This window comes from Nycticebus coucang, chromosome 14 (genome assembly GCF_027406575.1).
Source record: "Nycticebus coucang isolate mNycCou1 chromosome 14, mNycCou1.pri, whole genome shotgun sequence".
Lineage (NCBI taxonomy): Eukaryota > Metazoa > Chordata > Mammalia > Primates > Lorisidae > Nycticebus > Nycticebus coucang.
In genome coordinates, this window is record NC_069793.1 from 16,622,122 (window position 1) to 16,638,157 (window position 16,036).

The following is a 16,036-nucleotide window of genomic DNA, read 5'->3' on the forward strand; positions in this document are numbered from 1 at the left end:
CTTTATTTTTTCCATGTATTATATATCATATTTTCCCTCTTGATAGAATAAAATTTCTAGGAAAAGCAGGAATGTTTTCATTGTTTTGTTCACTGATGTGTTCCAAGTTAGTTAGATAAATAACTAAAACAAAGAAAATGTACTATAATTATCGAAAGATGAACTGGGAATAAAGCCAAAGCTAATAAAATTATGATAAATTAGAATACAGAGAGAAGATATTTCACAAAAGAAAAATCTGGACTTTTTGACAAAAAAAATGACTACTTAAAATTGTCATTTGTCAATCAAAATAAAAATTTCAAAATAGGCATTCAAAATTATACAAAACAACGAAAAAATGGCATTGCTATTTTAATGGGAAATGATTGCATTGAATCTGTAAATCACTTTGGGTAGTATGGCCATTTTAAAAAAGTTGATTCTAGGTCGGGCATGGTGGCTCATGCCTGTAATCCTAGCACACTGGGAGGTTGAGAAGGGAGGATTGCTTGAGCTCAGGAGTGTGAGCTCAGCCTTAGCAGAGTGAGATCCCAGTGTTGTGTTGGGCACCTGTAGTCCCAGCTACTTGGGAGACTGAGGCAAGAGAATCACTTGAGCCCAAGAGTTTGAGGTTGCTGTGAGCTGTGATGCAACAGCACTCTACCAAGGGCAAAAAAGTGAGACTGTCTCAAAAATAATAATAATAATAATAATAAAATAAATAAGTACAATTAAATTCAAATGTTGATTTTACCTATCCATGAGCACCGTTTGTTTTTCCAGGTGTCCACATGCTCATTAAGTTCTTTCCTCACTGTTTTATAGTTTTCCCTACTAGAGGTCTTTCACCTCCCTTGTTAAGTATATTCCAAGGTATTTCATTGTCTTTGTTGCTATTCTGAAAATTATTGCATCTTCGATTTGATTCTCTGCTTGATGTTGTTGGTGTATATGAATGTTACTGATTCATTGTACAAAATCAATATTTTGTAACCTGAGACATTGCTGAATTTATTTAGCAATTCCAGGTGTCTCTCAGTTGAAACATTATGGTTGTCTGGAAATAAGATCCTGTCGTCAACATAGAGCCATAGTTTTATCTCTTCTTTCCCCATTTGGACCACCTTGATTTCCTTTTCTTGCCTGATTGCTCTGGTGAGAACTTCCATTATGGTGTTGAATGAAAGTAGTGGAAGTGGGCAGCATTTTCTGGTTCTAATTTTAAGGGGGGATGCTTTTAATTTTTCCCCATTAAACATGGCCAGAGGCTGATCATATATAGCTTTTATAATTTTGAGGAATTTCCCATCTATACCATTTGTATTGAGTGTTCTTATCATGAAAGGGTGATGATTTTTGTTAAATGCTTTTGCTGTGTCAATTGAAATGATCACATGGTCTTTACTTTTGCATCCATTTATGTGGTGAATTACATTTATAGATTTGTATATGTTGAATTATCCTTGTATCTCTGGGATGAAACCCATTTGGTCATGTTGAATTATTCTTTTGATGTGCTGCTGAATTCAGTTTTCTAAAATTTTATTTAGAGTTTTGTCATTTACATGTATAAGGGATGTTGGTCTGCAGTTTTCTTTTCTAGTTGTGTGTTTTCCTGGCTTTGGTATCAAGTGATATTGGATTCATAGAATGAATTGGAGAGGATTTCTTCCTTCTTAATGTTATAGAATAATTCCTGCAGCGTAGGTGCAAGTTTATCATTGTAGATTTGTTAAAATGAGGGTGTAAAACAGTCTGGTCAGGGACTTCTTTTCGGTTTCAAAGAGTTTTTATGGCTGCTTCAATTTTGGTGATTGATCCTGGCCTGTTCAGAAGTTATACTTCTTCCTGATTAAGCCTTGGGAAGTTGTGTGTTTCCAAGAATTTGTCCACTTTCTTCCGGATGGTGATTTTGTTCTAAACTTCATTTAGTTCTGCTCTGATCTTATTTTCTTGTTTTCTGATGGGTTTGGGATTGCTTTCCTTTTCCACTTCCTTGAGATGATTCATTAGATCGTTGATTTCTGATCTTTCTGTCTTTTGGAGGTGGGTGTTTAAGGCTAGCCAGTGCAAACTTATTATAATAAGAACAAAGCAGGATGCATCACTTTACCAGACTTCAAGCTATACTACAAGGCTCCAGTAACCAAAACAGCAGAGTAGTGGCACAGAGAACCCAGAAATGAAATCATGCCACATTCCCATCTGATTTTTGACAAAAAAAGAAAGAAAGAAAAGAAACACACACTGGGTTAAATAATCCCCATTTGATAACTGGTGCTGGGAAAACTGGACACCCATGTGTAAAAGACTGAAACAGTATTCTTACCTCTCACCACTCTCAAAAATTGATCCACAATGTATAAAAGATTTAAACCTATAGGAAACTATAAGAATCCTAGAAAAAAATGTTGGGAAAACTCTTATAAGTAACAGCCTTATAAGAAGAAAATTCCAAAAGCAACCACAGCAAAAACAAAGATAAATAAATGGGATCTGATCAAATTAAAAGCCTCTGCATAGCTAAGAACACAATCCAAAGAACAAATAGGAAACCCACAGAAGGGGAGAGAATATTCACATGCTGAGCATCCCACAAAGGCCTGAAAACCAGAATCAATGAAGATTTCAAGCAGATCAGCAAGAAACAGCCAAATGACCTATTTAAAAAGTGGGTAAAAGACATGAACAGAAATTTTTTTCAATAAATATATACTACAGGCCAACAAACTCATGAAAAAAAAAAAATACTCACGGTCTCTAACCTTCAGGGAAATACAAACCAAAACCACAATGAAATACAATTTTTGAAAGAAAATAGAACATGTATTTGTTTTCTTTTATTAGCAATTTTCGGAGTAGTGAGTTGGTTCCCCAGTAAACTTTAATAATAACTGAGGATTTATTATTTTTTCTTCTTAGTATCTAAATTTAAACATATAAGATATCTTTAAATCAGTTCTAGTCAATTTTTATGTTAAAATGGTGCAACCATAAGTCAGTATCAGCCATTTCAAATTTCCTTCCGCATCTCTTTGAGATGAATTGACTTGGGTTGATAGCATTCTTATTTTCTGGAAAATTAAACCACTCAACACTCATCTTGCATATTTTCTACCTTAGACTTCACATCAGCCATTTGTCCAAGGAGTTTTATTTAGGGCAAAAAAGGTTTCTTTTTAGAGAAAATTTAGGGAATAAGAATGTTCGTGGCTGCTGTGTTAGAACTTTCAGTAGTATTTGTTTTAAGACCAAAAAGATGCAAAGATTTTATTTATCTTTTCTTCCTTCAGAGCTATTACTTTTTATCTTATACACTGACAAACTTGTTTTCAATAATACTTAAATATTTATCAATATTATGTATTTTAGTACATTTTATTCCATCTTTCCTTATTACTTTTTGTTTTCATCTTTCTTTGTTCATACATTTTGTCATACAGTAAATCTTATATAAGTCTTCATAAAATCTGGTCTTCCTTACTTAGTAGATATTTGGGGGACACATCATAGCATTATACAAGAACTTTCCCCTTTATTTTTTTGAATATATATACTTCTTCATTGCGACTGCAGTTCATTCAACCACTTTTATATTGAATTTTATCATGTTTAGTGCTATTATTAATAATGATATTAAATAAAGTATTTATATTTTTTGCCTCTCTATCTTTATATATCTAGAACTACAGGTACTTTGAAGGATAACATATGCATATGTAATTTCACTAATATTTCAAATATCCTACTACAGGTATTGCAACATGTTACATTCCTGCTCCAAATGTATAAAAATGTCTTTTTCCTTATGGTTTCATTCACAAAATATGTAATGAACTTTCAGATTTCTGCCATTCTGCTGAGTGAGAAATGATAACTCAGAGATGTTTTCATTTGTGTTTCTATAATTATGAGTCAGGTTGAATAACACTTCTGTGTGTGTTAAATAACATCCTTTTATACAGACTAATTATAGCTTCTTTTCTGTAGAATTTTCATTTTCTCCTTTACTATATATGATCTAAGTAGAGACTTTTCCCAGATTGTCACTTGTTATTTTGATTCCTGTTGTTTCTGCAAAGAAGTTTTGTGTATTCTAGTAATCCAAATTTTAAACTTGCTTTTAGAATTTTGTTTGGGTGGGTGAAATTGGTTAGAGAACTAATTTTATATTTTTCATGTATAACTATTTGTTCTAATATTCTATCGTTTTAATAATAAACTTCTAATTTATTTAAAATTCTGCAGGATTAACCATCCAAATACATTTTGCATTAATTTTTAGTGTATTTTCATCAGATATTTGTGTTTGCTTACCCATTTATTCATGTAAATGTGAGTCAGAAATTTGGAATTTGGTTCCTTGGTATTTGAGGATTAAATGTCTATTTATATTCATTCTGCATGATCTAGTCTAAATAAAACTTGTAAAAACATCAAGACTTAAAAATCTCAGGCATACTCTCTTTTCAGTAGCAATATCCACGTGCAATTCAAATATATCAAAATTCCTTTGATTGTTGTTCTTTCTGGGGGACAAAATTAACTTCTACCTCCCCTCAAACTATTAGCCTCAAAAGTAAAATAGGGAAGGAAACTAGACTGGAGTCGGCAGACTGAAGTTCCGGTCTTACATCCATCCTGTTAGTCATGTCTAGACTGGCTCTTTGAACCTCTGTAGGTATTGTATCCACCCAGTAAGTTTAATTGTCCTGGTCCACTGTCCTTTCAATGTGAGCTAACTGGTCTGAGTCCAAGGCCTTCTATACACGGAATTTACAGAACCCAGAGATTGAAGGGTCAGAGAAGAATCCTTCCCCTATTTATCACAAACCACATCAACATCTATCTCCAAATGAGGACAAAGTGCTCCAGGGACACACAATGAAAGGAAAAACAATCGTCATATGCATCAGCAAATCAGAAGAGCCTTTTCCGTGTTGGGATAGAATCATACTCTCAGTAACTTTATTCCCCACATTGAATAATTGATTTGCATAAATATTCAGTTTGAAAATCATTGATTTTTATTACTTTTGATGAGATGGAAATTCAGGTGATGTAGTAAGACATTTGGCCAGTTAAAAATAAATAAACATTTTTGTGATTTTGTTTTCTGTGTTGTCCCTTATACCATTTTTCCTCATTTGCTAATGAACCAAAGATCAGAGAACCCATCCTTTCTCCCTATATAAGCCAAAGTACCAGAGAGTATGTACTAAATTGATTCTGAATGGTAATTTTTGATAATGCTTAATTTTTTATAAGTACGTTGATAGAGACAGTCTACATTCTGCATCCTTACTAGCACAACATCACAAACACACACACACATACACAGACACTCTGCTCCTGGTCACATTACAATTGTAAGTTTTCATTTCATTTTCCAAGGTGAACAAACTTTGAGTCACGTTAGCTGAAAAATGTGTGCTACAGTATACTACTGAATTATGGTAAAGTTATTTGTGATTGCTGGTTTACAACTAAGAAAAAACAAGAATGCAATATACATTTCTTCTACATTGTATAGTTGTCTTTCTATTCATATATATAACACAAGGTGTAGTGATACAACTTTATAAGGTAAAGTTAAGCTTTATTTGACATGACCATGATAACTCTGAGAAAATAATTAATATTTAATCAAAGGTGATATGAGGCAACAATATGAGGTGCCTACATAGTGCAAGCGTTTGCTTGTATGACACAAATCATGATGAGCAAGATATAAATAGAGAAACATTCTGATTTTTTTTTTCCTGACTAACTCACTGGTTTAAGCCAAGCACATGAATAATCAATTTAGAAAATATTTGAATCAAAAGAGTTACAACTAAGCCTTCCGGAGGGGGGAAAAAATCATTACATACAAGTAGAAAGTGATATCAGCTAATTATAAACCATAAAAAGAAAAATAAGAATTTTACAAACTGTTTCTAAATTTGTGTCATTCTCCATAGTTTTAGGAAATAGAATTCAGAAAATCAAGTTTGATACATCAATTTCTGAGATTATGAGACAAATATTTTTATTTTTTGCTCCCTATGTAATCTTTCAGGAATATCGCACAAAATCAACATTTTTACTTGATATTTAGGGTCATGTTAACATCACTTCCTATACTAGCACAAAAATATAGAAGTTCACTGTAGAGAAAAAAACAAAGAGCTTGTCTCTTGAAGACAGCCTGTCATTACTTGTTCTAATTTACACTCCCAGTCAACTATGGCTAAAAAGCTTTCCTCAGTCACTCTGACACTCTCATTGCTAAAATTAAATACAAGAATGTTTTTTTAAAAATGACCCAGCAATTCCTTTACTAGGTGTATATCCAAAAGACCAAATATCACCTTACAACAAAGGTATTTTCACCAAATTGTTCATTGCAGCTCAATTCATAATTGCCAAGTCATGGAAGAAGGCCAGGTGCCCATCAACTCATGAATGGATTAATAAATTGTGGTGTATGTATACCATGGAATATTATGCAGCCTTAAAAAATATGGAGACTTTACCTCTTTTATGTTTACATGGATGGAACTGGAACATATTTTTCTTAGTAAAGTATCTCAATAATGGAAGAAAAAGTATCCAATTTACTCAGTATTATTATGAAACCAATTTATAATCACACTTTCATAAGAAAGATAAACCACAACTATAGCCCAAGTTGATACAGGGAAGAGGAGGGGAATGGGAGGGGAGGGGGGAGATTCAATGGAAGGAGGGTTAAATGGTGGGATGATTCCTATGGTTCATATTGCAAGGGTACATGTCAAATCTATTAAGTATAGAGTATAAACGTCTTAAAACAATAATTAAGTAAATGAGGTGAAGGCTATATAAACTAGTTTGATATAAGCATTCCTAATTGTATATAAAATCAGCACATTATACTCCATAAGGCATCAATGTATACATGATCTATGTGTTTATGACTTAATATAAAGAAATGACTTGCCATGCCAAAATACACATGCAAATTGAGAGATTAAGTTTTTATAGTCTGATATTTTCTTATGGCATAACTTTCGTAGGGCTATAACAAAAATTACTACAATATGGTGAATTTTAACACAAGAAATTTCGTTTCTTACAATTCTTGAGACCAGGATTTGACATCAAGGTTCTGGAAAGACTATACTATCTCAGAAGTAACTAGATGAGAATGCTTCCTTGCTTCCGGTTTGTGTCAACAGCCAATTTGCTTCCAAGCTCACAAGGCCTCCCTCCTCCCTGAATATCTGTGTCTGTACTTACTGTCTTGTGTAAAGGTATGCTCACTGGATTCAGGGCTCACCATAATCCACTATTATCTCATCTTAATCTTCATTCAATTACATCTACAAAGATTTTATTTTTAAATAAGATCACTTTTGTGGTTGTGGGTAGTCACAAATCAGAGAATATTGTCTATTTCAGAGACAATATTTATCCCACTTTTAACATTTGTGTTACTACATATAATGTCAGAGTTAATTTTCAAAACATGGAAGTGACAAAAAACATCAAACAATCAAATAAGTGGTTTGTTACAACATATTAAAAACTTCGATGAATTACCACACAATTTGAATGGGCTTCTATACTGGAACCACCGAACTCACCTCAAAATAATAAATGTGATTCGTTGGGGGTATAGAGGTGCTCAACAAAATTCTGTTGTGTGATCCATCAACTTCCTGACACTGTCTTTCACATCTTTGTTTCTAAGGCTGTAGATCAAAGGATTCAGCATGGGGATGATGACTGTATAAAATATAGAACCCACTTTGACAATAAGCCATGAGTTCTTAGAATTCGGGACACAGTAAAGGAACAGGACAGTCCCATGGAAAATGGTGATGGCAGTCAGGTGGGAAGCACAAGTGGAGAAAGCTTTCTGGCGCCCACCAGCAGAAGGCATTCTCAGGATAGTGACAAAGATGAGGATATAAGTACTGAGGATGATTCCCAGGCTACTGACCTCATCAAACATGGCAATGACAAAACACAGTACTTGGCTGATGGAAGGGTCAGAGCAGGAGACAGAGACGATGACAGAGTGCTCACAGAGGAAGTTATTGATGATGTTGGAGCCACAGAAGGATAATGTTAAGAGAAAATAAGTGAGTGTGAGGGAACAGACTATTCCCCACATGTAGGGCCCTGCCACTAAGGATGCACAAAGCTTTGGGGACATGACCACTGTGTAGAGCAGAGGGTTACAAACGGCCACAAACCGGTCATAGGCCATCACGGCCAACATGAAGGTTTCTGCCACCACAAATATGGAAGCAAAGGAGAACTGCATGATGCAGCCCGTGAAGGAGATGGTCCTGTCTTCCACAATCAAGTTCTCCAGCAGTTTGGGTGTCACTGTAGTGGAATAACAGAAGTCAACAAAGGACAAGTGGCTGAGGAAAAAGTACATGGGGGTGTGGAGTTTGGGGTTGACCCTGATGATCACGATCATGCCCAGGTTCCCCAGCACAGTGACCATGTAGATGGTCAGGAACACCAGGAACAGGGGCACCTGGAGATTTGCGTATTCGGAGAAGCCCAAGAGGATAAAAGTGGCTCCAGAACTCTGATTTCCTTCTGCTATCAACATGATTGCTTTTGAAGAAAATCTGAAATAATGATAATAAAAACAATAATTGTCTTATATATTTTCATAATACCCATGCCAGACATTATATCATACCTTAAACTTTATTAATTAAAATTTATTCATATATTAAAATTACATATTAAAGCTTATTAATTTAAATAACCAAGCAACAATATAAATTTTAGAAACTAGTAGATCCATATTTTTAAATATGCAAGTGGAGGCATATATAAGTTAGGAAATTTGTTGGGGTTAGACCTATTCTTAGCAATGAGCTGGGCTTTGAAGTTGATCCTGAGTGACAGAAGTTGGAGGATAGCGTACCCCTCCCCTTATCAACTGGGGTTGTATTTTAATTCCCCAGATAGTAATGTACTGTACATATACTACATTTTTTCCTCTACATACCTGTGCATTAGAAAGTTTTATAAATTAGACACAATGAGAGATTAACAATAAATAGCTAATAACAAAATAGAATACTTAAAATAGCCTGTTAACCTCACTATTTCGTACTTTAGGGACACTTGTAAGTAAACTAAGGGTCACTTGAACACAGGCACTCTGATACAGCTGATCTGATAAAAGAGATGGCTTCTACGTGACCAAGGGGCCGGTGGTATAGACAGACTGGGGAAGCTGGATGAAGGGATGCTTCACATTCGTAGTGGAAAGGATGGCATGAGATTCCATCACACTACTCACAGTGATGCATACTTTAAAACTTTTACATTATTAACTTCTAGAAATTCCCACTTAATATCTTCCAACCACAGTTGACCATGGATCACTATGAAAACACAAGAAGTGAAACTATAGAGAAGGGTGGACCACTGTAGTTTCCTTTGCAATGGATAGGACATAATTCTTCAGTGTTCCAGAAAATGTTCTCAGTTTCCATTATTCTGAAAGTCTCTTCTTTTTAATACAGAAATTAATATAAATTTAGCATTAAAATTACAAAGGATCACAGAGGTAAAACATTAGAGGAGGTGACACTGCCGTAGCTGCATGCCAGATGTTCAGGATGAGGATCAGAGGGAAGGCAGGTTTCATGAGTCATCAGAGGAACTTTTGAGTTTGAAAAATATGTTTGGAAATATAAGAGAATAGTCTTGTGTGTTTGCAACTTTTCTCTTGATTCCATCCATATAATGCAATAATGTAGCAGCCTGATAAAGTGATGAAGGTATACTTTTGACACATTCCTTTCCTGATGTGTTTTCTTTTCTAATGTAACTGTTTTCTCACTGAGTTTCACTGAATCTCTTATCATACTCATCTTAATATCATTTTAACTATCTACTCATTACCTTTAATTTATTATTATTTTTTAACCAAGATACTTTACTAGTATATTATATTATTAAATACGCATCTTATCTCCGAATGGAAAGTAATGTGTTCTTTTGCCTATTCCTTCTATTTTTCTTGACAACAAGCTGGAGAATATTACACTAATTACCAGTGGGTATAGAGTGACCCTCAACATTTCAAGAAGAATAACATTTCCACCCTGGTATTGCAGAAGATTTTGATTGAACCTACATCCATGATTATCTTGTTTTAAGTCACCCCATATATACTATATGTGAAAACATTATTTTGAAAAAGCACAAGTATTTAAAACTCACAGAAGCTCATAAACACAAGTCTCTTTAATTATTTAACAATTATCAAAACAAGTTAAGCCAAGAACTAGCACATCTTTGTTATGTTCAGGATAATAAAAGACTTTGGGTATGAATCACATAAACAAAGAAACTTTTTTGCCTGATCAATGCAACATGAAAGGACATTTATTATCATATTCACAACTGAACAATCTTTCCACCATTCCAAAAAAATGCATCACCTTTAAAAGGGGACAGAATGACAGAGTGCTGATGACAAACCACCAGCATGAAGAAAGCGTGGGCTTCAGAAACATAGATGTAATTTCAGTTTCAGCCTCTGTCATTTGCTGTGTAAATTTTCATAAATTACTCAAACCTTCTTAGCTCCCAATTCTTTATCAACAGGATGAGAATAGTACTGATAGGATAATATTTGTGGCATAGATATGTAAGAATTATGTTGAGAAATTATGCTAACATACTCAGCTCAGAGTCTGACAATTGTGGAGTGCAGGAAATGTAGGCCATCCCACACTCGCTCCTTTTAACTTTTAGTTATATGACTAATTAATTGGTTTTTCAAAAAAAAAAAATGATAAAACATCTACAAACACATCAAGGGCCAAAGTGGGCAGGAATAGACATGTGGGTAAAGATGAAAACGTCAAAGTTTCCTTCAGCTCTTTCTCCTGACCGCTTTCACTCTCCCTGACTCCAAATGCACTGAGAACTACCCTTCAGTAAATTGACACTGTTTTCCCTTCGCTGTGCTGTCTCATAATCATCTTACTCCTTCTGGGGCTCTGTTTCTCATCCCAGGTTTGTGTCCATGGAAGATTTACCAAACTGCTGTCAGGACCCCAGTAGGTAGTGGGAACAGAGACACAGCCAACTTCCCTGCATTGCTCCTGCCCTGCACTGGGAGATAACTGATTCTTCATTCCTCAAGTTTTGTGGGGTTTATGCCAATTTGGGATTAGAAAAATTCAGTTGTTTTCTATGACTTAATGTATCAAATGTTAATTTCTGTGCTTGGTTTTCTCTAAAGCCCTAGTTACTCCCCTGTGTTCAGCCTTCTTTATTCACACCAGTATTCTCAGTTTATAATGAAGAATGCATGCTCATTTATTCTTTGGCTTATTTTATTTAAATTATATATTATGAGGAATATCCTCTTTTCCTAATGCACTGTTGCAGAATTTGCAATACATAAATCCTTGGCTGAAAACCCCTGTCACAGGCTAGCAGGGTTCCTTTTTTTACCCCAGCTATGTCTTCCATATTCTTAGTAAAGTTATAGGTATTATCAGGAAAGGAAAATGTCATGATGTATTCTGTTCACTATTACATTATGCTTATTACTCTTTTTTCTACATGACTTGGAGACAATGCCTGCTTTTATAATATTTCTTAATTTTTTTCAGTGTGACTGTACTATGCAAGGCACGTGGTTGATACCCATTGAAAGCAAAAATCGGGTTGATATCCCAGAGAAAGACAAAGATCAGAGCTCAACAAAACGGAACCTGTGGGAAGATAGATACAGTAGATTTTACTTTAGTCTAATGGAGAGTTTTCTACTTCCAAGGTGGCAGAACTTCAATGTCTTCCAAATGAGAGAAAGATCATACAAGATAAGATACATCACCCATCTGAAACCAACTCACCTGAAGTTACTGTTTTATTTATTAGTAGTCTTGAAGAAAGTTCCCATTAAAAATTAGGCATTAATTTTAAAGTTGGTAAATAAATCAATAGTCCACAATAAATTTCAATGGATGTTCCAGGAATATATGTCTCTCTTGCTAGGAGGAGGACCTCAAGGAAAAGAAGCAGGAGAAGAAGAAAGAGAAAAGATGACAAAAGTTGGGAAGCAGATACTAACTCCTAGGAAGGAAATGTAGGGTGTATGTAAACCTCCATCACCTTGGGGATTCAGACCCAAGAGAACACTACTGTACTGGTTAGTTTTAGAACACAAACTAAGAAATTAGACTAAATTCAGAATGTAATTTCTTCTAAATTACTGGAAACGATGCCTATTTAAGTTTATTTTACTAATTTATTTTGACCTTTGGGCCCTAGAAATACACTAAATCATTCAGAAAATAATGGTAACTACAGTAAAACACAAAGGAAATTAGAAATCAGTGAGAATGCAATAATTAGTACATAACTGTTATTAGTATTTATTGTATTTTTTGTGTGTAGATAGCATGTATACTGTGTCTTGCCAGGTATAAGTAGAATGTACCCTCTGGCTTTTTAATTTAACATGAAATAATGATCATTGCCTTTGAAATCACTGATTCACCTTCTTGAAAATAATTCAGCTTTCCTCTAAATATTTCTAGGCCACACTTCCATGTTTCTATTAATACAATTAAGCCATGATATATCTTTTTGTCCACACCTTCCTAAAAACAAACAAACAAACAAACAAAAAACATGTATTTTGGGAGCAGGTTTGATTCTCTAAAATCACCAGTTGTCAACCAATGTATTGGTTCCACTACATTTCAATATGCCTAGACTCCTGAAAAATTCACTGATGTTTGTCTGGTCATACTCTTTACCAAAGAACACTGAAATAACAAAGGTTGGTGATTATTACAGGGTGCAGGATTTTTCTTATAGATAGCAGGCCTTGGTTAGGCCATGACTCCAGTATCCACATCGTCATTCTCTCACGAGAACTGGCATGATCCAACACTGACAGCTCTGCAACCAGAGCTAGCTTAGAACTCAATTTTTGCATAAGAGCTACTCAAATATCGCAACTTTATGTGTCATTTATATTAATTTTTTTGTGCTGCACAATAAATTACTACTGTCTTAGTGGCTTAAACTAATACACACTTTCATATCATAGTTTCTGCAAGTTAGAAATTATGGTACAGCTAACCTGGGGTTTGGGCAATCTATGATTTTGTCCAGGTCCTTACCCTTAGTTGGAACAAGTTCCAGGCTCCATATTCAACTCCGTGAGGTCCCACTATTACATTCTTTATCACCATCCCCAGATAGTGATAATGATGAGTACCCATAATGAGTACAATCTCCCCAGTAGCAAGTGGGCCTGGGTGGATACACTTTAATCTTTCATTATTGCTCACATTATCTTAATAAATTACTTCCCCATCATCATTTGACCATAATGGTAAGCCTGCTACAACTGCTCTGTCTGCTTAGAAAATTTATTGGGTCAAAAATAAAATAATACTCAGACTTAGTATTCTTCTGGGTAGCAGCTCAATTCACAATCACAAAGATGTGGAAACAACCCAAGTGCCCATCAACCCATGAATGTATTAATGAACCGTGTTATATGTATGCCATAGAATGCTATTAACTCATAGAAAAGCTGGAGACTTTACATCTTTGTATTTACCTGGATAGAGTTGAAGAACATTCTTCTTAGTAAAGTATCTCAAGAATGGAAAAACAAGCATCCAATGTACTCAATACTGATTTAAAGCAAGGAGATAGATAGCTACAGGCCCACACAAGAGAAAAACACAATTAAATTCAAGAAGGAGGGCGCAAGGGTCATGAATCCCCCACTTAATGGATACAGTGTAGAGGTATATGGCATATACCTCCTGGATGAAGGACTCAAATACACCTAGGACTTTTCTGAACAAAAGCAAAAGATGTAACCTAATCGTATGTACTCATATGTTAACCTGACATCAAACAAACAAACAAAAAAAACAAAATAAATGTATATGTTTGATTAGATTCTTGCTCTTCAGAGTATGGTCCAAGTTCCAGTAACACGGCATCCCTTGAGATCTTCTAGAAATGCAGACAGATCCACTGTACCAGAATCTGCATTTTACATCTTCTAGATTTTTGAATGTATATTAAAATCCAAAAATAACTCATTTTGATTACCTTTGATTTGATGGAAATTCTGGTGATGTAGTAAGATAATTTAGTTAATTAAAAATAAATAAAAAAACATTTATTTTTTTCTAATTTTTCTATGTGGTATTTTATCACCTTTTCTCCTCTTTCATTAACAATCCAAAGATCAAAGAGAACTCACCTTTTCTCCACATACAAGCTAATGAATCAGAAGGAAAGTAGTACATTTATTCTGTAGCATAATAATTGATAATACTTCCATTTTATAAATACATTGAAAGAAGAATATATATTTGACATCCTTAAATAGCACATCACACATACAACACATACACAAAAAAATACACAGAAATACACGATCCATGGTGACATTTAAGTTGTGAGTTTTTATTTCATTTCCCAAAGTGAACAAACTTGCAGTTGCATTATCTGGTGCCTTAGTAACTGGCCAGAAATATGGTCAAGTTATTTGTGATCCCTAGTTTAAAAGTAATGAAAATTAAGAATAAATTTCTACTTCTTCAAATCATATAATTGTCTATCTGCTCACATAATACAAGGTTTGGTGATATAAACTTAAAATTATAAGGTGAAGTTAAGCTTTATTTGACATGATCAGGTAACTCTGAGAAAATGATTAATATTTAATCACTGAGGTGACATGAAGCAACAATATCCGGTGCTTACACAGTGCATGTCCTGGGGAACCTTGTGTGACAAAAACCATGATAAGCAAGAGATAAACAGAAGTAATGTTTTGATTCTTTTTTCTTACTCAGCCAGTTACTGGTTTAAGACAAACACATAATTGAAAAATGTAAAGGATCTTAGAATCGAAACAAATGCAACCATGCCTGACAGGAAAATATCATTCTGTACAGATAAAGAGTGTAATCAAGTAATTATTAACTTTAAAATAAAAAGAAGGGTTATAAAAACTGTTTCTAAAATTTATCACGATGCCCACTGTGCTAGAAAATGCAATTTAAACAATGAAATTTGATGAATTTATTTGTGAGATTAACAAGTGATTATTTCTCCCTTGATAAACTCCCAGGAATATCAGATGTAATCAACATTTACAATGGATATCATGTTTAACATCACTTTCTATATTATAATAAATATTAGGACATTCTTGGGGAGAAAGGAGTAAAGAACTTAGTAGATGTTTAGAGACAGTGCCCAGACTGTCATGACTCTTCCAAATGCACACTCCTCTATAGCTTTTTAGATTTCCTCTGTAACTCTGATAATTCTCATTGCTAAAATTAAGTTGAAGGCTACTATTTAAAAATGATTTTTTTCTGCACTATATAAGTTGAGGTGCTGAGGTTTCATGGTCTGTTATTTTCTTGTTGCATAGGATTCCTAGGCTTGTCATAAAAATTTATCACCTATTTGGGAACTTTAAGCAATGGAAAATTATTTTCTCACAATTCTTGAGAGAAGAAGTCTGAAACCAAGGTTCTGGGAAGACAATGTTCCATCTGAAAGAAGTGGGGAGAATTTTTTCTCTCCTCCTGGTTTGTGGCAGCAAACTGAGGATTTGTGTCTACTTTCACTTGGCCTTCGTCTCTGTGTAGCTCCGTGTCGTCATTTACTGTTCCATGTAAGGACATGCTCACTGGACTTAGGGATCACCTCAATCCATTATTATCTCATCTTGGTCATTACTCAATTTTATCTGTGATAATATTATTCAAGAATATGTTTACTTCTGAGATTTGGGGTGGATGTAAACAGTTGAAGGGACAGTATCCATCCCGCTTGTAATGCCTACTTCACATATGATGCACAGCTATTTTTTCTGAATATTGATGAGAATAAAAATCAAATTATTAAATAAGTTTTACTATAATAAATTCAAAGCTCTGCTGAATTATTTAAATAATTTGAATCATTCCTTTTACTAGAAAAATTTAACATACTTCAACATAATAAATATGATTCCTTTGGGGGATAAAATTGG

The 16,036-nt window shown here is 34.3% G+C and overlaps 1 protein-coding gene across 1 annotated transcript; it reads right to left on the minus strand.

The window, feature by feature from the left end:
* Window positions 1-7,633: 7,633 nt before the first annotated feature.
* On the minus strand, window positions 7,634-8,578 carry LOC128564336 (olfactory receptor 5D13-like). Its single transcript, XM_053559832.1, has one exon. It carries the CDS (start codon window positions 8,576-8,578, stop codon window positions 7,634-7,636), a length of 945 nt encoding a protein of 314 aa, XP_053415807.1.
* Between the last annotated feature and the right edge of the window lie 7,458 nt (window positions 8,579-16,036).